At 45.6% G+C, this 24,953-nt stretch overlaps 2 protein-coding genes across 5 annotated transcripts in view; one reads left to right on the top strand and one right to left on the bottom strand.

Moving 5' to 3' along the window:
• The window catches only part of TNFAIP1 (TNF alpha induced protein 1), a 44,731-nt gene extending 25,004 nt beyond the window's left edge, over positions 1–19,727 (bottom strand). Inside the window, exons 1-3 of one of the 2 annotated variants that reach the window (XM_073616692.1) lie at positions 19,579–19,727; positions 12,027–12,368; positions 3,708–3,877 (exon numbers count right to left, since the gene is read on the bottom strand). In XM_073616692.1, the coding sequence (XP_073472793.1) occupies positions 3,708–3,877; positions 12,027–12,240 (384 nt within the window). In that variant the 5' untranslated portion in view covers positions 12,241–12,368; positions 19,579–19,727. The remainder of the gene's footprint in view (positions 1–3,707; positions 3,878–12,026; positions 12,369–19,578) is intronic. The other variant, XM_073616691.1, reaches the window with a different exon arrangement.
• Positions 19,728–19,971: 244 nt separating this feature from the next.
• IFT20 (intraflagellar transport 20) overlaps positions 19,972–24,953 on the top strand; it is a 35,266-nt gene continuing 30,284 nt past the window's right edge. Inside the window, exon 1 of one of the 3 annotated variants that reach the window (XM_073616689.1) lies at positions 19,972–20,116. In XM_073616689.1, coding sequence (XP_073472790.1) covers positions 20,035–20,116 — 82 coding nt within the window. In that variant the 5' untranslated portion in view covers positions 19,972–20,034. The remainder of the gene's footprint in view (positions 20,117–24,953) is intronic. The other 2 variants (XM_073616690.1, XM_073616688.1) reach the window with 2 other exon arrangements.

Here is a 24,953-nt window from a genome sequence, read left to right as displayed (position 1 = left end):
TAAACTGCTTCTGGCAGTAATATCCCCACTCCTAGTTATGAACATTTACTTGAAGGATCAGTATGCTGAAATTCTGAATTTATGAAGTACTCAGAACAGTCATATTGTACCTGCATGCCAAAATGCCCTGTAAAATTCAAGGGTAACACAAAAAATATATATATACACACTAATACTACCTCTTAGCAGACAGGACCTATTTGCATGGGTGGGTTTAATGGATTAAATAGCTGACTAGCCATTATCAGGTGGTATGAAATGGAAAGACTTACTCAGATTAAGGAAAAATGCATAGGAAATAGGTAGGCTACCCACAGACATGACGGTCAATAAACACGCACAATCGTTTTGACTCAATGTTAATAATTGCACTTAGCAAGCACCCCCGGTGACAGCCTTATTTCAAAGTAATTGTAGCGACTGTCTAGAAAAATCTATTTCAAATTATTTTTTTTCTTCCAGAATGAACCATCTTGTATCTATGCTTAGTATTATAGCCTTTTGTGTAAAGAGACAGACAAGATCTGTGGAGAAGTTAGGTGGAACCTCCTCTCACAAAGCAATTGCAAGGAATGAAAGAAAGTTGCAGTCATTATACAGTTACTTGGTACAGCTGCTCTTTACTGGTAGAGGCACTACTGCTCTCAGCTTGATTTCTGGAGCACACAGAGTCATAGGAACCAAATAGACTTAACAAATTACATGAATATATTTATTTTATTTTTATATTTTGATCTGTTTTATGATAACAAACACCAGAGATATACAATATTGCTACATAGGTAATGATAGTTGTACAAAAGGGTGGAATACAACAGGACCATGAAGTAACAGAACACTAGATAAAATTAATTGGTCAATTCAAAGGAAGTAGGCTTTCAGCACAAGTCTGATCATTGGAGGAGAGCACACCAAGTTCCCAGCATAGCCAGAAAACTGATCAATGCTGTGCTCTCATGCCTGGTGTGGTCAGTTTTCAATCGGTAAGCAGAGGGGCTGGCAGGATCAAGTACTTTTCACAAAGGAGGCAATACAAAGAGAACAGGATATTTTTTCAAATGTTGCGGTAACATTCTTTAAGTCATTGCATACAAACATCATATACATCAATTTTAGTACTTCAGAAAACCAAAGTCATCACTTTTACAATTAGCCCATAGAATGCTCAAACACACCTTTCATGTGCATCCTTAGTCATAAATTATGGGTCTATGCCATCTCAGGCCGGGGTTCCAAACTAGATGATACTTTAAGGGAGCCCATTTGCGCATATGTGATTCTTTCAAACTGTATTCATTTGTTAAAGTGTAACTAAACCCAGGACCCTGCATTCACTATATCTGGTCTTACACAGCACACAGAACATGGATAATGCAATTATTTTAGTAAATATAAACTGCTAAATACCTCTTATTATCAGCAGTATAACAGGTCTTGTAACACAAGGAAACAGACGCGAACACTATTGTTTCTCTGATACCCAAAAGGGAGATATTATATATATATATATATATATAGCTCTATTAAAAGTCATGAAGATAAGCAGGGGTCCACACACTAAGGGCTGCCATCAACGTAGGAAAGAAGGCGATTTCCACCACAGCTGAAAGTAAACAAAGGAAGAGCCGCCTCTAAGACCCCTTTCACACTGGGGCGGTTTGCAGGCGTTATTGCGCTAAAAATACCGCCTGCAAACCGCCCCTAAACAGCCTCCGCTGTTTGTTCAGTGTGAAAGCCCGAGGGCTTTCACACTGAAGCGGTGCGCAGTCAGGACGGTGAAAAAAGTCCTGCAAACCGCTTTTTTGGAGCGGTGTATTCACCACTCCTGCCCATTGAAATCAATGGGACAGCGCGGCAATACCACGGCTATAGCCGCGTTGTACGAGGGATTTTAACCCTTTTTCGGCCGCCAGCGGGGGTTAAAACCGCACCGCTAGCGGCCGAATACCGCTGCAAGAACGACGGTACAGCAGCGCTAAAAATAGCGCTGTTGTACCGCCGACGCCCCCACCGCCCCAGTGTGAAAGGGGCCTTAGTGTAGGAGTAAAAGCAATTTTATTAAAAACATCCAAATGGCAACTAACATTTGAATGGAGTATAACACTCACATCTGTGTAAAAGATATCCCGAAGGGCGAGGGCGTGGAACCGTCAGAAGCCTCCGCGCGTGATGCTGCAGAGCATAGGGTCTTCGCTAATAGTAAAGACAGCTGTGCGGTGGAGGGTCCCAAAAACGAGGCTTGGTGTGCAGAGAGCAGAGCGGCGTAGGGCAATGACATCACCAAAATGTGACGCGTTTCCAAGCATGAGCGCTGCGTGTGTTACGGCAGCCGCAATCTTTTTTCAAGCAGTCTTGAAAAAGGAGGGCGGCTACCATAACACACGCAGCGTAAATGTTTGGAAGCGTGTCGCATCTTGGTGACGGCATTACCCTATGCCGCTCTGCTCTCTGCACACTAAGCCTTGTTTTAGGACCCTCCACCGCACGGCCGTCTTTACCATCAGCGCAGATCAGCAAGGACCCTACGGTCTGCAGCATCACGAACGGAGGCTTCTGACGGTTCACCGCCCTCACCCTTCAGGATATCTTTTACACAGATGTGTCTGTTATACACCATTTAAATGTGAGTTACCATTTGGATGTTTTTAATAAAATTGCTTTTACTCCTACACTTAGAAGCGCCTCTTCCCTTTTTTATATATAGCAGTCTTGTGACTTCTATCAGCTCCATGTAAAGCTTGTAGGAGGAGTTTTCATACTGCACCGAGCTGTCCTATCAGGACCCCTGACCCTCTGTCTGGACAGTGCTGATCACATGCACTCTCCCAAAAAAAAAATCAACTCAATACACACCAAACTGAGCATGTGCAGCCTGACTCCAGTAACTCAGTCTTATCTGGACATGTTCTGGAGTCAGCGGAAGAAGAGAAGGATCTATGCATACAAGATCAAGCAGCCTTTTTAAATAGTGTACAGGATTAACTCCTTAGGTTCCACAGTTAGCATAACAAGCATGCTTTACTGCAGATACAGACTGATTTTACTAATGTGGGTTTAGTAACACGATGTTCAGAGATCCAGTCACCTGTAGTAGGAGCAACACTATCAACCCATCTATGCACAATAACTCAGCATGCTACGAATAACAACCTTTGCACCAAAGTAGTAGTAAAAGCATCAAGGTCGAGAGTGTCAAAGTGACCAAAAATAAAAAGGTAAGTGAGTGATCGCAAATGGGAGTATCATATACTTCATTAATTTTTAGGATCACTGCATCTCAGTATCTTGCTAATTTTGGGCACAGCCAAAAAAGATGCACCAGGCCACCTGGCAAAGCCCAATATGTCACATTTTGGAGAGAGTCCCAATGACCAACGGCATGCAAGACCTGGGGTTCTATAGGCCCAGTGAAAAGTTTAAAAATTCCATCAGCCACAGACTGTGCTGAGACCTTGGAGAACTTTCTCCACAAATCTCCTCCAGATCTTCCTCCCATCTGCCCCTGCACCTAAGAGGGAAAACCTCAGAAATGTTTGTGCAGCAAAGTATTTTTTTCATATACTGTATAATTGAATTCAAAATGGTATTTTTTTCTTATTACCTACTTATTTATTCTTATGACTTTCTATTTGAATAGGGAAAAAAATAAAAAATAAACACACAGACACAGGTGCAGTAGGAATAGCAAACTAAATAGAATTACTAACCTGTAACGCTGCCTGGCACTTGTCTACCAACCCCTGAATAAGGTAATATTTAGCTTCTGCCATTAGTTCTTTGATCTCATGTCTGTTCTTGGGAAGTGCAATAGTGTCATCTCGCAGATAGTTCAGAATGGTTCCAAAATGCTTTCCACATCGGTCAATGAGAATCCAGCCTATGGGGAAAAGACAGTTGTGATAGAGGTTTAGGCAAGGATAATGCAAACACAAAGGTTCAGTGCACCGAAAACGGATCTCGCAGTTATAGACGGAGGGTGGTGACCTGAATAACCCACTGGCATCTTACAGCTTCAGACCTCCCCATTGTAGTTCCCTGATGTCCCCTTGATTTTGCCAAATTGTGTCAGACATCACAACGGAATTCTCTGTATTGCAAACTAATTCAGCAGGAAGATTTGTCCCTTCAAGCTGACAGCACTGTGAACTTATATAAACAAAGATAGATGCAAAAGTCCTTAAAAGTTTGAAGAAACTAGTTGATTTGATGCCAACTTCTACCCTAAACTGACATACCTGGGCAGAATAAATTTTTTTTTTCAAATAATCTTTAATAAACTTTTCATTTTTCCTTTTTAAAATAAAAATAATGTATTAAACTGTATTAAACGAAACTTGTCTCCAGTTATCTTAATAGTTAGACATTCCATTAACATACAGTAAATACTTAAATGTTTATATACAATAATCTATATATACATACACTATATTACCAAAAGTATTGTAACACCTGCCTTTATACGCTCATGAACTTTAATGGCATCCCAGTCTTAGTCCGTAGAGTTCAATATTGAGTTGGCCCACCCTTTGCAGCTATAACAGCTTCAACTCTTTTGGGAAGTCTGTCCACAAGGTTTAGGAGTGTGTCTATGGGAATGTTTGACCATTCTTCCAGAAGTACATTTGTGAGGTCAGGCAATGATGTTGGATGAGAAGCCCTGGATTGCAGTCTCCGCTCTAATTCATCCCAAAAGGTGTTGTATCAGGTTGAGGTCAGGACTCTGTGCATGCCAGTCAAGTTCCTCCACCCCAAACTCACTCATCCATGTCTTTATGGACCTTGGTTTGTGCACTGGTCTAAATCATTTGGTGGAGGGGGGATTATGGTGTGGGGTTGTTTTTCAGGGGTTGGGCTTGGCCCCTTGGCTCCAGTGAAGGGAACTCTTAAGGTGTCAGCATATCAAGACATTTTGGACAATTTCGTGCTCCCAACTTTGTGGGAAGAGTTTGGGGATGGCCCCTTCCTGTTCCAACATGACTGCACACCAGTGCACAAAGCAAGGTATATAAAGACATGGATGAGCAAGTTTGAGGTAGAGGATCAATACGCAGCGCATGTTTACACGCCTGTGTACAGGCACATTGAAAACAGTAGGCTGTATTTAGATCAGTAAAAAAATGCCTATATGCCTGAAAACTGAGCATTTTCAGACAGCAGTGTGCAAGAGGCCTTAAAACTTAAAAATGCAGTTGTCACTGGCATTGAGTGTTTTTTTTTTTTTTTTTGCCTGCAAAAGCACCTCAGTGTAAGCCTATGTTTCCATGCACATATAGGCATATTAGAAGAGGAGCGTTTACAGGCAGAAAAAAAAAACAAAACAAAACACAAAAAAAAAAAAAAAAACACCAAAAGCACGTTCAGGAGAGAAGCTAAAGGGCAGAAAAAAATGTGGAACCTGCCTAAACCCCCTAGATGCTGTTAGATGTGTCTAGTGTTTGGGTGTTAAAGTAGAACTACAGGCAAAACTTTTTTTTTTCCTTTTGGATAGCGTAAGGGAGGGTTATACACCTTTCTGTTCTATAGCCAAACAGGAAGTGAGATGAAATCTCTGCAAATTAAATCCATTGGGCCCCCCCAGGTCACCAGAACTAGTGTCCCCATTGGAAGATTTCTCCTCTATTAGTTTTCTGGGGAAAACCCAAAATTTGGGATTTTCTTTTACTTTCACTGCTAACTGTTAACAGGACAAATAGAGAGGGTGGATTTCCTTAATAGGGGCAAAGGCAGCAATAAAAACTGACAAGCTTTCTAGTGTTTTGCCTTTAGTTATACTTTAAAATATTTCCGATGGAAAATGTGTGATAGGACCTTGTTGTCGGAAATTCCGACCGTATGTGGGCTCCATCACACATTTTCCATCAGAATTTCTGACACACAAAGTTTGAGAGCTTGCTATAAAATTTTCCGACAACAAAATTTGTTGTCGGAAATTCTGATCGTGTGTACACAAATCTGACGCACAAAGTGCCACACATGCTCAGAATAAATTAAGAAACGAAAGCTATTGGCTACTGTACCGATGTACGTGTTTTACGTCACAGCGTTCAGAACTATCGGATTTTCCGACAACTTTATGTGACTGTGTGTATGCAAAACAAGTTTGAGTCAACATCCGTTGGAAAAAATCCATGGATTTTGTTGTCGGAATGTCCGACCGTGCGTACAGGGCATAAGACTATCAAACCTTGTAAAGCAAACATCGCTATACACACCTTTTCTGCAGCTGATCTGGTCCCACGCTGAGCTGTCAGCAGCGGCTTCTCTGTGTAGGCGTGTGCAGGAGAAGCAGCCGACAACAGAAGCCCCATAGTAAGTCTATGGGTGACATCACTTCCCAGCTGTTGTCAGCTGTATCTTCCACACAGCATCCTCCGCTGGGGACCGGATCGGCTGCAGAAAAGGTACGTATAGCGATTTTTGCTTCACAGGGTTACATAGATTAGTCTTATGCAACGTACACACGGTCGGACTTTTCGACTGGACTGGTCCGACGGACTTTTGACAGACTTCCGCCGGACTTTATTTTACAAACGGACTTGCCTACACACGACCAGACTATGGACGGCCTTGCCTACACACAACCGGACTTTCTGGCGGACCTATTTCCCAACGGAGTTACGGCGGACTTTCCAAATGAACGAACTTGCCCACACACGAACAAGTCCGTTCATTTTGAACGTGACTCGGGTACGACGGGACTAGAAAAGGAAGTCAATCTCGCCGCTTTTATCTGCGAGATTGACACCTTGCGAGCCCCGTCGCGGGGCATACCAGGCCCTCAGGTCTGGTATGGATTTTAAGGGGAACTCCCTATGCCGAAAAAACGTTGTGGGGTCCCCCCAAAATCCATACCATCCAGTCAGGAAAGGGGATGGGGACGTGCGAGCGCCCCCCCCCCCCCCCCGAACCGTACCAGGCCGCATGTCCTCAACATGGGGGGGTGGGTGCTTTGGGGGAGGGGGGGGGGCACCCTGCGGGCCCCCCCACCCCAAAGCACCTTGTCCCCATGTTGATGAGGACAAGGGCCTCTTCCCGACAACCCTGGCCATTGGTTGTCGTGGTCTGCGGGCGGGGGGCTTATCGGAATCCGGGAGCCCCCTTTAACAAGGGGGCCCCAGATCCCGGCCCCCCACCCTATGAGAATGAGCGGCAAAAGAGCAGAAGATAGTGGAGGAGCCTGGCAGAAGAATCGGAGAGCGGTAGAAGAGGCCAAACACCAGGAGAAGAACCGAACATCGGGAGAAGAGGCTGGAGAGAGCGGAGAAGAACCAAATATTGGGAGAAGACACCGGAGAGAGAGCGCAGAAGAACCGGACATCGGGAGAAGACGCCGGAGAGACCCCCGAAGTCGGAAGAAGACCCCCGGAGCTGTCTAATAAATTACTTTAAAAACCTGTCTAGTGTGTTTTTTTTATTCACACTTTTTCCCTAGGTCAATGGGTAGGGGTACGATGTACCCCGTACTCATTCACATAGGGTGGTGGCCGTGATCTGGGGGTCCCCTTATTAAAGGGGGCTCCCGGATTCCGATAAGCCCCCTGCCCGCGGACCCTGACAACCAACGGCCAGGGTTGTCGGGAAGAGGCCCTTGTCCTCATCAACATGGGGACAAGGTGCTTTGGGGTGGGGGGCAGCAGGGCGCCCCCTGCCCCAGAGCACCCACCCCCCCATGTTGAGGGCATGCGGCCTGGTATGGTTTAGGTGGAGGGGGGCACTCGCTTGTCCCCACCCCCTTCCTGACCGGCCGGGCTGCGTGCTCGGATAAGGGTCTGGTATGGATTTGGGGGGACCCCCACGCCAATTTTTTTTCGGCGTAGGGGGTTCCCCTTAAGATCCATACCAGACCCAAGGGCCTGGTATGCTCTTGGAGGGGGAACCCATGCCGGTTTTTTATTTAAAATTTGGCGTGGAGTTCCCCCAAGATTCATACCAAACACAGTGCCTGGTATTGGCGGGGATCCCCTCCCCCATGTTGAGGGCATGCGGCCTGGTACGGTTGAGGGCACCGGCCAGGCTGCGTGCTCAGATAGGGGTCTGGTATGGACCTTGGGGGGACCCCATGCCGTTTTTTTCGCCGTGGGGGTTCCCCTTAAAATCCATACCAGACCTAAGGGACATTGTCGCCTCCCCCTCACGCTCGCCGCAATAGGAAAATTTGTTTGTCCTATTGCAGCGAGCACGAGATGCAGTACCCTGCTCTTGCGTTGTATCTGGTCCATCAGACCAGTATACAGACGAACGGGCTTTCCGTTAGGAACTGAGTCTGGCGTAGTTACGACGTAAAGATTTGAAGCAGGCTTCAAATCTAAAGTTCGTCGGATTTCCGACCAAAACGGTCCGTCGGAAGTCCGATGCAGACCACACACGGTCGGATTTTCAGCCGGACCAGTCCGGTCAGAAAGTCTGCCCGTGTGTACACGGCATTAGAATGTGGCTGCCAGTAGATTTAGAGTTTGTTTTTGGCTGAACCTCTACTTTAAGTCTATGGACAACAGCAAACATTGGCTGCATTGAATAGTTTCAACCAACCATTATTGTTTCTCCTGGGATTAAGGCAACACTATGGCCCCTTTCACAGCAGAGGTCCAATTGGGCCTAGCTGTCTGTTCTTCAGCCAGATCTGATCAGGCCCTCCATTCTCCTCAATGGGCAGTCAGAGGGTAAATGGACTTGTGTCCGTTTACAACCGGCTATCTCCGGGTCCAAACGGAAGGGGATCCGTTGCCCTGTGTCTGGATGGGCCGGAGGGCAGTTGGGTGTAAAATGGAAAGCCGCCATTTACATCCGACTGCCCATAGAGCAGGCTGTGTCCGCTCTGTATAAGCGGGGCAGACACGGACCTGACGTCAGGCCGCTCCGCTCAGCTCAGCAGGGGGAACAACAGAGAGGTACCTTGCTGAGAAAAACTGGATCCGGCCTGTGTGAAAGGGGTCTAAGAATGTCTGTCAAATCACATTCCTCCTCCTCCCATACAAAAAAGATTTTTCAGCTGCTAGATTATGCCTATAAGCCTGACCACGTCTCATGGCAATGTTACAAATAGGAACTGTATTCCTAGGATGAATTCAGTCCTGTTTCCAAGATCTGTGAGAGTCACATAAAATGAATGTACTAGGAAACATCTATTGATAAAACAAATACTTCTCTTAGAGACTCTGTAAAATCAACATAAAAACAGAATGCAATGATTTGCAAATCTCATAAACCCATATTTTATTCACAATAGGAAATATAGAACATATCAAATGTTTAAACTGAGAAAATGTACAATTTTAAGAACAAAATAAGGTAATTTGCATGCACCTGATCTTTTTCCAAGATGCGGGAGAGAGCAGAGCAAGGGGAACTTACCTGAAAGAAGAGAATTATCTTTAAGGGCCCATTCACACCACCGTGCTTTGGTAAAGAATGTGTTACTGCAACACATATTTACTGTGTTGGAAAATGGAGGTGCCACTGTGAATAGCCTCCCACCATACCTACCTTACAGCTTGGTAATGCACTATTGTATGTCACAGGGCACTGACCAAACTTGGTGCATATCCAATTTTTGGTTCACGGTTGTACTTTTTAACACAATGCTTGTTCGCGCACATCTGACACACTACAGCGCCCTTACTGAACTGAATTTATTTTCCCTTGAGAGGAGGCATTTAAGGGAGGTATGTGATCTCCATACATAAATGCAAAGTGGTTTACTTTGAGGTCATTGCAAAGGACAAGGGGGCTCACACTGCATCTGGCAGAAAAGCCTTCATAGATGGAAATACTTTTTTACAGCAAGAGCTTCCACATGAGCTAGTTTTGGCCAACTCTGTAATTTATATTTAATATATAACTTATTATTTTTAAGTAATAATAGTAAATTGTTAATCCAGGTAATATCCAATTGCCTTGAAGGGATCAGGAAGGATTTTTATATGTTAAAGAAAATTCCACCATGCTTTTAAGGACTTTTTTTTATCAGAATTGGGCTTTAAAGCAACTCCTCTCCCCTTTGATGGCTGCAGTGCAAAACCGTAATATACCTTTGTCAAAGGTATATTCAATTAGTATAGCATTGACAAACTGGGAACTCTATATATACAAAAGAGTAACAACAGCCACATTTCGCAACATGCAGAATGTCACTTTACCTAGTGGCTTTACCAAAAAAAAAGTCAAATGAATTTATTAGGGTATTTGTCACACCCACAGAACAGAAAGTTACTATGACACAGAATAATCTGAATCCACCATTTGGACGTGTTTCTATGCCATTATTTATAAGTAATTTATATTTAATATATAACTTATTATTTTTAAGTAATAATAGTAATCCAGGTAATATCCAATTGCCTTGAAGGGATCAGGAAGGATTTTTATATGTTAAAGAAAATTCCACCATGCTTTTAAGGACCTTTTTTTATCAGAATTGGGTTTTAAAGCAACTCCTCTCCCCTTTGATAGATGCAGTGCAAAACCTTAATATACCTTTGTTAAAGTGGATGTAAACCAGATTTAAGAAATTTGAGCTGGGCACATATATAGTGTTTTCTTATCTCTCTTAAAAGCACTATGTCCCATAGCTTTCTCCTGCTCAGCAGCTCTGTTATCAGCCAGATAACTTCTGTCAAGTTCTCTGAGATGGCAGCCTGAAGTGTGTGGTGGGAGGTTGCCACAAATAGATTAGCAGACAGCTTGCCATCTCACAGCAGAGCTCTGCACATTCCTTTCTTCCTTTGCCAGTGTGGAGCGGAGGTGTGTGCCTTTCCTCCAATCAGCTGTCTTGGCTGTATGCCAATAATCCACTCCCAGTGCTGACCAGGAAGAGAAAATCTGTAACAGGAAGAGCACTTTCTAAAGGATAAACAGTAAAACTTTGGATTGCGAGCATTATTTGTTCCAGAAACATGCTTGTAATCGAAAGCATTTGTATATCAAAGCAAATTTCCCCATAAGCAATAATGGAAACTCAAATGATTCGTTCCACAACCATTTATTCATAAATCCTTCAGTTTATAGTCCATATAAAAAAATTATAGCAATGTGACCAGGTTGTGTAACCATAAAAAGGTCCATACACAAATGGAAGCCTCCACAAGGGGATTAGAAGCAAAATCCAGCAGGAGCTACAGAGAATAAAAGAGAAGAGAGGCACCTCTAAGTGTAGCAATATGGTTACATTTAATGAAGGTACAACATTTAGCAACTCACATAGTTGATGATTAAAAGAGGCACATCTAAGTATGCAGACATCCGGAGTAAAGCTGTTCACATAGACCATCCCCTGCTCTGCCGACTCTCACCGCTGTCAGTGTGTAATCGTGACCGGGAAGACTACCCTGCAGTAGAGAGATCTGAAATCGAGGCTTGAACCACTTGTGGAGCGCAGCGTGGAAGGGATGACTTTGATGGCAGTGTGGAGGACAGTATATGTGGACAGCTTTACCCCGGATGCCTGCATACTTAGATGTGCCTCTTTTAATCATCAACCATGTGAGGTGCTAAATGTTGTACCTTCATTAAATGTAACCATATTGCTACACTTAGAGGCGCCTCTCTCCTCTTTTATACTCAGTTGTGAAACTACTTGTATATCAAGACATCGCTTGTATATCAAGTCAAAATTTATTTAAATATTTTGCTCGTCTTGCAAAATGCTCTCAAACCAAGTTACACTCAAACCAAGGTTTTACTGTATACAGATGAAGACAGCAGATATACGTGTAAAACTTACGTAGGGAGATTTGTTTCATCCATGTGTATCATCTGAGGCTGTTCACTTCACTGGGTATATGTGAGGGCTTACATCCACTTTAATGTATATTTACTATTTTTTTTAAATTAGTATAGCATTGACAAAGTGGGAACTCTATATATACAAAAGAGTAACAACAGCCACATTTGTCACACCCACAGAGCAGAAAGTTACTATGACACAGAATAATCTAACTCCACCATTACATCTGAAAAACACACACAGTACAGATCATCCCAGATTCCTTATAATATTGTAACATTTTCAAAGATAACAGCAATCTCACCTTCTTTGTCAGTGAGGACCTCCATACGACCACTGAACATCGCCTTAAGCATGGTGTCATGTCTTGTCAGGACCTGTACTGTGGTGTAGTGCAATGAACCGCCTACATTCAGTCGGACATACTTGTTTCCCAGACAGCCCCCTTTAAAACTATAGGTTTTAGGCTTGGCCCCAGAGGCAGGGCACATTGCCGTCAGGCAAGTGTCGCCAGACATCTCTCGCTGCAAGTAGACAATGACTCTGCACACAGTGGGCTTCGCGTGTGCCGCCGTGGTGGGAGGGTACAAAAGGAAGACCAGTCCTCGTTAGCAGGAGTAGGGGGCCTGCTAACCTTTTACAATATCTGCAAATAGGAGAAAAAAAAAATATCAATAGGATGGAACAATATAATATCCTCTATAACAACTTTGATTGAATTTGACAACACAAAACTAAGCCATATTCGTGTCAAAGTGGGAGATTTGCAGGGATGGACTACCATTCATAATGGCCACAGAATAAGAGAGGGCTTGAGAATCTAAGTGCATGGATTTTCCTGCTAGACATATGCTGGAGGCTGATCTGAAACCTTCTTGTTCCGGCATCCGTCACCCAAGATCTGCTGATGAGAAGTGGTCAAATGCACGTGTGGATGGCAGTTAGATTTCTGAGAACTGCATAAGAGTAAGCATTTCAAAGAAAATGTTTTCAACATGTCTCATTCCAACACAAAAGGAAGATGAATATTCCTCATTTTAGGATAGTGGTTGGAGCCATGTAAATCATTCCTTTATACCCCCCCGTATATCCAGAACTGCTGGTTTACAGCCTATTATACACCCATCTGTGTCCATCTTTTACTGATGTCATATCCGGTCCTGCTGGTTTCCAAGCCTTTGGATTTGAAACGCACACCGTGGCTGGAAGGGCGGCGTGCATATTCAATCTAAGCTCTACGTATTGGTGCCAACATACAGTATAGCACAATTAAATGTAAGTGGGCATTTTTACATTTACCTATATCCACTTTGATAGCTTGACGCGCTATGATCTTTTATATGTTTTCTTGGAGTATTATGGTCTAGTTATTGCCAAATACAAAGTGGACCATCTTCATCTATGCTGTTGGTTGCAAGAGACCCTCCATTGCTCCAAGGTTCTTATAAATTTTAGCTTTGGTAAGTTTGCATTTCTCAAGGACCATTTGTGGTGGAGCATCACTTGAAAATGAAAACTTTCATTCATATATTAATTTTTCTTTTCAATCACGTTGATTGGACTTCTTTTTCTTTGTATAGATTTTATTAGGAATTTATCATCAGTTCATATATTGCATTTTTTGTTTGTTTGAAAAGGCTCATGAGAGGTGATCATATACATTTATATTTTGTAACTTGATTTATGAGGCAGGGCCACACCTTCTCTTTACCTATAAACCCATCTATTTCTAATTGCATACAGCTGTTTCAGGCTTGTTGGCCATAATCAGTGTAATGTATGAACATTTTGGGTTTCGTGGACCACCTTACAGCATTCTATTAAATTATACATTGTAATCATTTTTCTAATAATTATATATATTATACTATATGACCACGTTAGTCAATGCAACTGGTTAAAAGATACACATACAGTATATAAACTCCTACATATTCCTCCACTAGACTCAAGGACTTTAATTCAATGTAACAGAAAGACATTTGCATGCCAAGTGTTGAGCCTCAAGAGTCTGCAGAAGAAGAGATGTAATCTGCTCTCTCTGTAACCACATTTCCTCCATATTCTTGTGGGAGGGATCTTAATCTAAAATTAAGTTCTGGACATTCCCGTTGAGTTTAAAAGCTCATCCTGTTTCCGACAATTTTAGATGAGTAACTGAGATTACGTAAAACAGCCAGAGAGAAGAATGATGATGTGTATTAAAGTGGTTGTATAGCCACACTGAAAATAAAAAGAAAAAAAACTAAGGAAAAGGCATAATGGAGCTAGTAAGCAGCGCATACTAGCTCATTATGAAATACTCACCTTAGAACGAGGCGTTGGCATCTGATCCCAGTCCACGCCGAGGGAGCCAACATGTTCCCTCGGCATTTCTTCCAGGTTCGCAGCTCCGGAGCTGTGAGTGGCCAGAGTCATAATTACGTCACTCTCATGCATGTGCGCGGGAGTCTTCTTCCCGCCAAGGTCCAGCAGCATCTGTCGGACCTTCAGCCGGGCCTTCACAGCGCATGCGCCGATAATGTCAGTGGCTGCATGCAAAGTGAATATCTCCTAAACCGTACAGGTTAAGAAGATATTCATTTTACCTACAGGTAAGCCCTATTCTAGGCTTACCTGTAGATAAAAACAAAAAAAGGTATACAACCGCTTTAATGTCACTGTGCTCACTATTGCTTCAATATTAGTACTTCTTTCCTTTGCTTTCCAGCAATTACATACCTAAATAATATATACAGTACCACACCTTAACTTTATGTATTGGTAATAAAGGTACAGCATTAGAATAGCATTAGCCATTTGAACTTCTGCACTCCTATATCTCGCATTCACCAAATCAATTTTTAAATGTTAGTTATGGATCTATTGTATCAGCAATAACTGTCATTCATTATTATAGTAAAGCAGGGGTCGGCAACTCCTGGCACACGTGCCAGACATGGCATGCAGCCACATTTACAATGGCATGCGAGGGACGCCTGGGGCATTCCCCTTCCACACATCAGCAAAGACAGCCAGTACACAGGCTGATTGTTTCTGACCTCATTTTCCACCCACCTCCATTTCTGCCTACCGTGACCTCACTCTGCTACCGACAATGACTGTTTTTAAAAAATATTTTTATAAAGGAGATGGTCAGAGACTGGGGACATGATACAGAAGAGGGTCAGAGACTGCGGACATGGTACAGGAGATGATCAGAGACTGCGGAGATGGTCAGAGACTGCGGACATGGTACAGGAGATGGTCAGAGACTGCGGACATGGTACAGGAGATGGTCAGAGACTGCGGACATGGTCAGAGACTGCGGACATGGTCAGAGACTGCGGACATGGTACAGGAGATGGTCAGAGACTGCGGACATGGTCAGAGACTGCGGACATGGTACAGGAGATGGTCAGAGACTGCGGACATGATACAGGAGATGGTTAGAGACTGTAGTTCCTATGGACATTAGTAGATATTGGCCGATCGGCCCTCTCACCTGACCCACCCTCCATTAGTACAGACCCCCCAGGACAAACCCCCCCCCCGGCCCCCTCCATTAGTACAGACCCCCCCCAGAACAAACCCCCCCCCAGGACAAACCAATCTCCCTCCATTAGTACAGACCCCCCCCAGGACAAACCAATCTCCCTCCATTAGTACAGACCCCCCCCAGGACAAACCAATCTCCCTCCATTAGTACAGACCCCCCCCAGGACAAACCAATCTCCCTCCATTAGTACAGACCCCCCCCAGGACAAACCAATCTCCCTCCATTAGTACAGACCCCCCCCAGGACAAACCAATCTCCCTCCATTAGTACAGACCCCCCCAGGACAAACCAATCTCCCTCCATTAGTACAGACCCCCCCCAGGACAAACCAATCTCCCTCCATTAGTACAGACCCCCCCCAGGACAAACCAATCTCCCTCCATTAGTACAGACCCCCCCCCCCAGGACAAACCGATCTCCCTCCATTAGTACAGACCCCCCCCCCCCAGGACAAACCGATCTCCCTCCATTAGTACAGACCCCCCCAGGACAAACCGATCTCCCTCCATTAGTACAGACCCCCCCCAGGACAAACCGATCTCCCTCCATTAGTACAGACCCCCCCCAGGACAAACCGATCTCCCTCCATTAGTACAGACCCCCCCCAGGACAAACCGATCTCCCTCCATTAGTACAGACCCCCCCCAGGACAAACCGATCTCCCTCCATTAGTACAGACCCCCCCCAGGACAAACCGATCTCCCTCCATTAGTACAGACCCCCCCCAGGACAAACCGATCTCCCTCCATTAGTACAGACCCCCCCCAGGACAAACCGATCTCCCTCCATTAGTACAGACCCCCCCCAGGACAAACCGATCTCCCTCCATTAGTACAGACCCCCCCCAGGACAAACCAATCTCCCTCCATTAGTACAGACCCCCCCCAGGACAAACCAATCTCCCTCCATTAGTACAGACCCCCCCCAGGACAAACCAATCTCCCTCCATTAGTACAGACCCCCCCCAGGACAAACCAATCTCCCTCCATTAGTACAGACCCCCCCCAGGACAAACCAATCTCCCTCCATTAGTACAGACCCCCCCAGGACAAACCAATCTCCCTCCATTAGTACAGACCCCCCCAGGACAAACCAATCTCCCTCCATTAGTACAGACCCCCCCAGGACAAACCAATCCCCCCCTCCATTAGTACAGACCCCCCAGGACAAACCAATCCCCCCCTCCATTAGTACAGACCCCCCCAGGACAAACCCCCCCCTCCTTTACGGTACATAAAAACAGATGGGAGAACAGGTGTAGAGCAGATTGCAGCAGGCAGGAGTTAAGACAGAGAGGTGGAGGAGAACACATGTCACTGCAGGCACGGACTGCCCCCTCAGCGACGTCACTGCGTAGCTAGTCTCTCTCCACACAGAGACAGCCGTTCCAATCTCAGGCTGCTTCGGTCTCCTCCTCTGACAGGAGGAGAGAGGGGGTACGGGCTTGGGAAACAAAGCGGCGGCGGCGACCGGCGGGGAGAGCCGCCACTCGACACGGACAAGGAGGAGGATGGAGGGGAGCACTCTGGTGCTTCAGTGCCCCCACCTCTGTGGCGCCCGGGTGAACTGCACCCACCTAGGATCGGCCCTGACGACACCCCCCTAATGGACGGCACCAGGGGCGGGGCCCCCGCCCAGGTACCGCACCATTTTCGGCACCATTATCGGTGTGATTTCTCTTTCGGCAAATTGCCGAAAAGGCCATTTTCGGCAGCCGAAATTTCGGTGCATCCCTAGTTATCAGTTTAAAATTACACAAGAGGTCTGGTGGTAGAATTATTGCTCTCATGTTCATGGAAATACCTTATGTGTGATGCAATTGCCGTTTACTTATTTTCTCTCATCCATGTCTTTATTAACCTTGTTTGTGCACCGGAGTGCAGTCATATTGGAACAGGAAGGGGTCATCCCCAAACTGTTCCCACGAAGTTGGGGCCTTGAAATTATCCAAAATGTCTTGGTATGCTTATGCCTTAAGAAATCCCTTCACTGGAACTAAGGGGCCAAGCCTGAACCCTGAAAAACAACCCCACACCATAATCCCCCCTCCACCAAATGATTTAGAGCAGTGCACAAAGCAAGGTCCATAAAAACATGAATGAGCGAGTTTGGGGTGGAGGAACATGACTGGCCTGCAACCCGATAGAACACCTTTGGGAAAAATTAGAGTGGAGACTGCAAGCCTGGCCTTCTCGTCCACATCAGTGTCTGACCTCACAAATATGCTTCTGGAAGAATGGTCACACATTCCCATAGACAGACTCCTAAACCTTTGAACAGCCTTCCCAGAAGAGTTGAAGCTGTTATAGCTGCGAAGGGTGGGCCAACTCAATATTGAACCCTACGGACTAAGACTGGGATGCCATTACAGTTCATGTGTGTGTAAAGACAGGCGTCTCAGTACTTCGGTAATATAGTGTATGTGCTAAAAAACATTTCTGCTTTAATTCTGTTGACAAAACGGCACATCACCAAGTATGTTGGGTCCCTGGCCGTCTCTTCTGTCGTGTCCGCGGTCTCCGGCCGTCTCTTCCACCGTGTCCCCGGCCGTCTCTTCCACCGTGTCCCCGGCCGTCTCTTCCACCGTGTCCCCGGCCGTCTCTTCCACCGTGTCCCCGGCCGTCTCTTCCACCGTGTCCCCGGCCGTCTCTTCCACCGTGTCCCCGGCCGTCTCTTCCACCGTGTCCCCGGCCGTCTCTTCCACCGTGTCCCCGGCCGTCTCTTCCACCGTGTCCCCGGCCGTCTCTTCCACCGTGTCCCCGGCCGTCTCTTCCACCTTGTCCCCGGCCGTCTCTTCCACCTTGTCCCCGGCCGTCTCTTCCACCTTGTCCCCGGCCGTCTCTTCCACCTTGTCCCCGGCCGTCTCTTCCACCTTGTCCCCGGCCGTCTCTTCCACCTTGTCCCCGGCCGTCTCTTCCACCTTGTCCCCGGCCGTCTCTTCCACCTTGTCCCCGGCCGTCTCTTCCACCTTGTCCGCGGCCGTCTCTTCCATCCTGTCCGCGGCCGTCTCTTCCATCCTGTCCGCGGCCGTCTCTTCCATCCTGTCCGCGGCCGTCTCTTCCATCCTGTCCGCGGCCGTCTCTTCCACCGTGTCCGCGGCCGTCTCTTCCACCGTGTCCGCGGCCGTCTCTTCCACCGTGTCCGCGGCCGTCTCTTCCACCGTGTCCGCGGCCGTCTCTTCCATCCTGTCCGCGGCCGTCTCTTCCATCCTGTCCGCGGCCGTCTCTTCCACCGTGTCCGCGGCCGTCTCTTCCACCGTGTCCGCGGCCGTCTCTTCCACCGTGTCCGCGGCCGTCTCTTCCACCGTGTCCGCGGCCGTCTCTTCCACCGTGTCCGCGGCCGTCTCTTCCACCGTGTCCGCGGCCGTCTCTTCCACCGTGTCCGCGGCCGTCTCTTCCACCGTGTCCGCGGCCGTCTCTTCCACCGTGTCCGCGGCCGTCTCTTCCACCGTGTCCGCGGCCGTCTCTTCCACCGTGTCCGCGGCCGTCTCTTCCACCGTGTCCGCGGCCGTCTCTTCCACCGTGTCCGCGGTCTCCGGCCGTCTCTTCCACCGTGTCCGCGGTCTCCGGCCGTCTCTTCCACCGTGTCCGCGGTCTCCGGCCGTCTCTTCCACCGTGTCCGCGGTCTCCGGCCGTCTCTTCCACCGTGTCCGCGGTCTCCGGCCGTCTCTTCCACCGTGTCCGCGGTCTCCGGCCGTCTCTTCCACCGTGTCCGCGGTCTCCGGCCGTCTCTTCCACCGTGTCCGCGGTCTCCGGCCGTCTCTTCCACCGTGTCCGCGGTCTCCGGCCGTCTCTTCCACCGTGTCCGCGGTCTCCGGCCGTCTCTTCCACCGTGTCCGCGGTCTCCGGCCGTCTCTTCTATCGTGTCCACGGTCTCCGGCCGTCCCTTCTATTATGTCCCCGGTCTCTGACTATCCTGTTGTGTGTTTGCTGTCTCTGATCATGAAAATTCACTGAATTTGGTGATGTCGGGGGTTGCACTTAAGGCCCCCCCATATCAGGAAAGCTGACAATCACTGTTCTAGCCCGTATCTGATCTGTGGGAATATCAGAGAACCCCAAGTAAATATTACAAATACAAACAGAACAAACTCCATGCAGTCCTTGTAGTTGGAACTGACACCAGAGCTCCAGTGCTGGCCTGAAGTGAACCCATACAATGGGAAGAAGGTACACAGATCTTAGCTGTGTTCTCTCTATCAGTGTCAGGCCATGGAGTACTTCACACTGCTAGGGTCATCCCTATCCCCTCTGAGATGACCAGGCACATAGCAATGCCTCTCCCCTGGCTGCCCCCCATCCCTTCCCAGCAATCTCACCTACCTCCAGTTCCTCAGCAGCCAACACCAGAGATCCTGTTCAGCTCCCCTCAGTCTCGCCCATCTTTCCCAGGCGCACTGACGTCATTTCCTCACCCAGTACCTAACCTGCGTACGCTTTGGAATGCTGCGAAGCTTAATGGGACTTGTAGTCCGGACCTCGCAGCGCCCTCTGTTGTCCCGAGTATGGGTCGTTCCCATAGAACTACGACTCCCAGAAGCCCTTTCTACTGGTATAAGTGGGCGGGTACAGCAAAGACATCTCTCCTCCACCCCCCTGCCTTATATTTTGAAAATCCCGATATCACACAATTTACTGTTCCTAAAAAAGATCACCGTACTGTCCCAGTAAAGAGAAAATAAAAGTATGGGCAACGTTCCCTTCTGAAAAATGGCTGCCGACTGCCTCTACTTCCGTATTGTCTCTATGGTAGCCTGGTGGCATAACGGGAAGTGATGTCAGTAAACATTAGCCGGCTGTCTCCGTGGCAGCCGGGGCTGGAGAAGTGGGAGAGGAGGTCGGAGGCTGTGACTACAGGTAAGGTGAGGGCAGTGCGGGAGGTTGCCGGGTGTAGAGGCCTGTCTGTGGTGGAGGGGGACACAGAGTGCTATGGCGGAGCGAGGCTGACGTGTCACCAGCTAGTATGGGGCTTCTCCTTCCCTGGAACGTTGTCAGGGGACTGGAGGGATTACATTGTGAAAATGAACGTAACCTCTTCAGCTCTGGAAGATTTACCCCCCTTCAGGATCAGGGCATTTTTTGCAATACGGCATTGCGTTCCTTTAACTGACAATTGCGCGTTCCTGCGACACTGTATACAAATAAAATGTATTTCCTTTTTTCCCCACAAATAGAGCTTTCTTTGGGTGGTATTTGATCACTTCTGCGTTTTTAATTTTATGCGCTAGAAACAAAAAAAGACCGAAAATTTAGAAAAAAAAAACAATGTTTTTTACTTTCTGCTATAAAACAAGTTCAATAAAAAAAATGTAAAAAATCTAATTTCTTCAAAAATTTAGGTCAATATATATTCTGCTACATATTTTTGGTTGAAAAAAAAAAAATCCCAGTAAGTGTATATTGTTTGGTTTGTGCAAAAGTTATAGTGTCTATAAACTATGGGATATATTTATGGAATATTTTTTTAATTGTTTTCTTTTTTTACTATTAATGGCGGCGATCAGTGACTTCTAACGAGATTGGAGCGGACAAATTGGGCACTAAGTGGCACTTTTGTGGGAACCTGTGACACTAATACAGTGATCAGTGCTAAAAAAAAAATGCACTGTCAGTGTACTAATGACACTGGCAGGGAAGGGGTTAACAGGGGTGATCAAAGTGTTTAAATGTGTCCCTAGGGTGAGCTTGCTAATTGTGTAGGGGAGGATTTTCTACTGTGAGAAGCCAGAGATCTGTGTTCCTGTTTAGCAGAAACGCAGGACCTCAACCTCCCCTTCTCACAGGACGGCAATCTGCATTGTTTACATCGGCAGACCGCTGTTATGTGTCTCTCGGGAACGATCGGCAGGTCCCAGGGGACAATGGGTCCCCCGTACCCCCTGATTTGTCCAATCACAGTGGGAGCGGGTCCTTGGTGGTGCGTTTGCGCCCCAGCCCCGGAAGTGCAAAATCCCGTTCAGGTACGTGATTCTGCACAAGAGAGGCTATATATATATTACGGTCGGCAAGCAGTTAAAGTGCATGTCACCCCAGAAATGACGAAGCAATATACACATTTGTGTACTAGAGCTGCACGATTCTGGGAAAAATGAGAATCACGTTTTTTTTGCTTACAATAAAGAGCACAATTCTCGCAGAGTAACATCATCTTTCACATTATACAAAAAAATGGGCTAACTTTACTGTTTTTAGTTTTTTTTTAAATTAATTAAAGTGTATTTTTTTTCCAAAAAAATTGCATTTGAAAGACCGCTGTGCAAATACAGTGTGATATGCAATATTGCAACAAGCGCCATTTTATACTCTAGGGTCTCTGTGTGTATGTGTGTGTATACACACATATATCATGTGTATACACACATGATAAAAAATTAGGAGAGGATTGCTGCACAAAAAGTTAAAAATTTATTAGTAAAAAAGTTACATAATATCAGGCATTTTCAGGTGACATTTTGGGCTAACACTGATATCGCCCTTCTTCACGACCATAGGTATGTGGCCTGAAAATGCCTGATATTATGTAACTTTTTTACTAATACATTTTCAACTTTTTGTGCAGCTATCCTCTTCTGATTTTATATATATATATATATATATATATATATATATATATATATATATATATATATATATATATATATATATATATATATATATATTTTCACATGCGATGTCTGTGCAGTGCAAGTTCAGCCATACAGTTGGCTGAACTCGCATTGGATTTGCACGAAAATAGTGCAGAGACTTTTTTCTCCCCGTACTAGAATCGGATCACATGGGTTTTCTCACCCATGCGATCCAATTCATGTGCGAGTTCACAGTTCACACTGTGATTGTGATCTGTGAACCCATCTGGGGGTATCATTAACAGTGTATTGACATCCGCAGCAGTTGGCAGAGGGCAGTGTGAACTGCCTACGGGTGAAGTGCGATGCAGGAACCGGCATTGTAATCGCGCTGGTTCCCGCTACGCACATATGTGAACCTAGGCTTACAGACCGAAGTTCATTCCTTTGATCGAAAGAACAAAATGTTACAATGTTTATAGTTGGCTCAGCGGCAAAAAATGCTTTAGACTCCTCTCAAACTGGAGGCGTTTTTCAGGCCCTACAGCACTAAAAATCGCGCCTGAAAAAAGCCTCAGCTGCAAATCCAGTGTGAAAGCCCGAGTGCGGCTCAGTGTGAAAGGGGTCTTAAGATCACAAGGGGAAAAGAATCACGATCTTGATTCTTAACTATTATTCGTGCAGCTCTAGAGTGTATACAAGTAGTTCTTCCTACATTTGTCATTGATTGTGTTAGTGGGAAATACCCGGCCATCCTGACAGTCCCCCCTCCCCCTTTTGATTTTTGATTCAGACTGACCACGCCAAGCACCAAGGTAGATCCACGCTGGGGTGGTCAGCTCGTGTTCCTGGAATCAATGCTGAGAACTAGTGGACGCATAGTCTACCTGTATTTAGGGATGCTGTTAGAAATCACAGAGCCCCTGACAGCACCTGCACACCTGTCAAAATAAAGCCTGTGGTTGTGTTCTTATATATCCTCTGTGTCCCCATAGAATAAGCCTCTGTTCACATCTATGCATGTCGAGAACACGCACAAAACCGCACACTTTCCCGACAGGCACAGAAACACATCGCCAATAATTTGTAATGGCATCCCCCAGGCATCTGCAAATGCGCACATTTTCATATTCACTAAAACACATGGTGGACATAATCAATGACACTATGCTAATGGAGGAAATGCAGGCTAAAGAATTGGATACTTGGGGAAACATGTAGCGCACTATGGTACATATGAATGTACTGCTCCACCTCTGAGGAATAAGCTCCGATCATTTTGTGATATTAAACAGTGGAAGTCGTACCCACTACATATTATTCCTTTCCTCTCCTGCCTCTTCCCTCTTCTCTCTTCCTCCTCCTTGCTTTATTTTCTTTCTTGAGTATACAGTAATTATTCATTGATTATTTTGTAATCTTCACATTTCATAAGCTAGTTCTATACATAACTGACCTGATGTTACCGATACCTCCCACGTCTATGACCCTGGTTCTGGATGAAAATTTGAAGACATCCCTATCACCAAATCAATAATTGATAGGGATTAATGTCCCTCTATCTGGATGTTTCTGCTGACTGACAACCATTTTTTTTAATGCTTAATGTCAAGTTGTATTCCCAATTTTAATGTGCATTTGTTATTTCTTTCCATTTATCTTTTGTATTTTTAAAAAACGTGATAATAAAAATATAATAATGCCACAGCACCGTGCAGTTCTGTGTGTGTTCGGAAAACTTCTTATCTGTGTTTCTTGTGTGTAGAACAACCCATTGAAATGAATGAGCTGCCTTACACACAAACGCCCGCAAACACACCTGTGCTTGGTCACACCTGTAGGTGTGGCTCCAGCTGCATGAACAAACTACTCGGTTATGTTGTCAGAGAACCTGTAAGAATGAGCCCTTAATTTGTTTTTTTAATTATTATTTTTAGCATTTTTTTTTTAAATGCCCTGGCGGGGTGGGGGAGCTTTTGGTGAAATATTATGGATCTAAACTGACCCCTAATGTCTCACTTTTGAGACATAGAAGAAGAGTGACACAGATCCCCAATCTCTTTCTCTTCATCCTCAGCTGTATTGCAGAATTGATGAACAGGATGTGCTCTGTACAGAGGCTCCCTGTTTATTCAACAACTGAAGCATAGTAAACACAGTTTACTATGCTTTAGTTATGAATGAACACAGGAGCGATTGGTACCATGACATGTTTACCTGCCCCCTGCTTTCCATCCTGACACCAATCTCCCTGTGCTGAGCAGCAGCTGACAGCCAGCTCGAGGGAATGGTAAAGAAGTTAACAGCACTGTGGGGGGGAAACAAACCCGGAGATCTGTGGGAAGGGGATCTGATCGTGGAGAAAGGGGGGCGGGGCAATTACTGGAACTGCTCCCCCTGGGGAGAGAAGCCAGGTGCACTAAATGTACCTACAGTGTATGTTTATCTACATTTTTACTGTAGGAGGGAGTCTCCAACAGTAATTTGTTAATGTGCTATCATTTGAGGCACAACATAGTTGGCACTTGTTGTTAGTATATATCATTGGGAGTGTTCTAAGCTTGTAGTATTGCACTATTATCCCCCAGTAGAGGGCAATAGTATTTTAGTTTCAGACATCATAGTATTACAGGGAGCGCTGCATTATTTATTTCTATTATCATTACTGGTGTGGGAATGCATATCAATGTGGGCTGCAACCCATTAAGTTATTGTGTCTGGTTTCAGTGTGGTTGTGCGGGGAGTTATTTTATTAAAACATGTTCATGAATTGCACTTGAGGAGGAGTGGTGGGACCCGCTCTGTTCATCCTTTATCAATGAGCATTTATAGACCTTGTTTATTAGGAGCTCTATAAATGGAGGTTGGCAGTTTAGGCACATCGATGTATTCAGTGAATTTTTCACTTTTGGATTCACTACATATAATTGAGGAATGAGATATGCCTTTTCTGTGAAGTTGGGTACTGTCTATACCAAAAGACATTCATTATTATAACATTTTTGTGTATTTTTCATTTTGAACGTGTTTAGTGGAGTCGTTCTAATTTATTAGCGGTGCACTGCTTTTTTTTTTCTTTGCTTTATTAGTGTGAAACCCTTTATTAGTTAGCTCTGGTGGTTTACTTT

This window comes from Aquarana catesbeiana, linkage group LG02 (assembly GCF_042186555.1).
Source record: "Aquarana catesbeiana isolate 2022-GZ linkage group LG02, ASM4218655v1, whole genome shotgun sequence".
NCBI lineage: Eukaryota > Metazoa > Chordata > Amphibia > Anura > Ranidae > Aquarana > Aquarana catesbeiana.
Note: the sequence above shows the minus strand (reverse complement) of the source record. Positions and strands in the feature narration are given on the sequence as shown.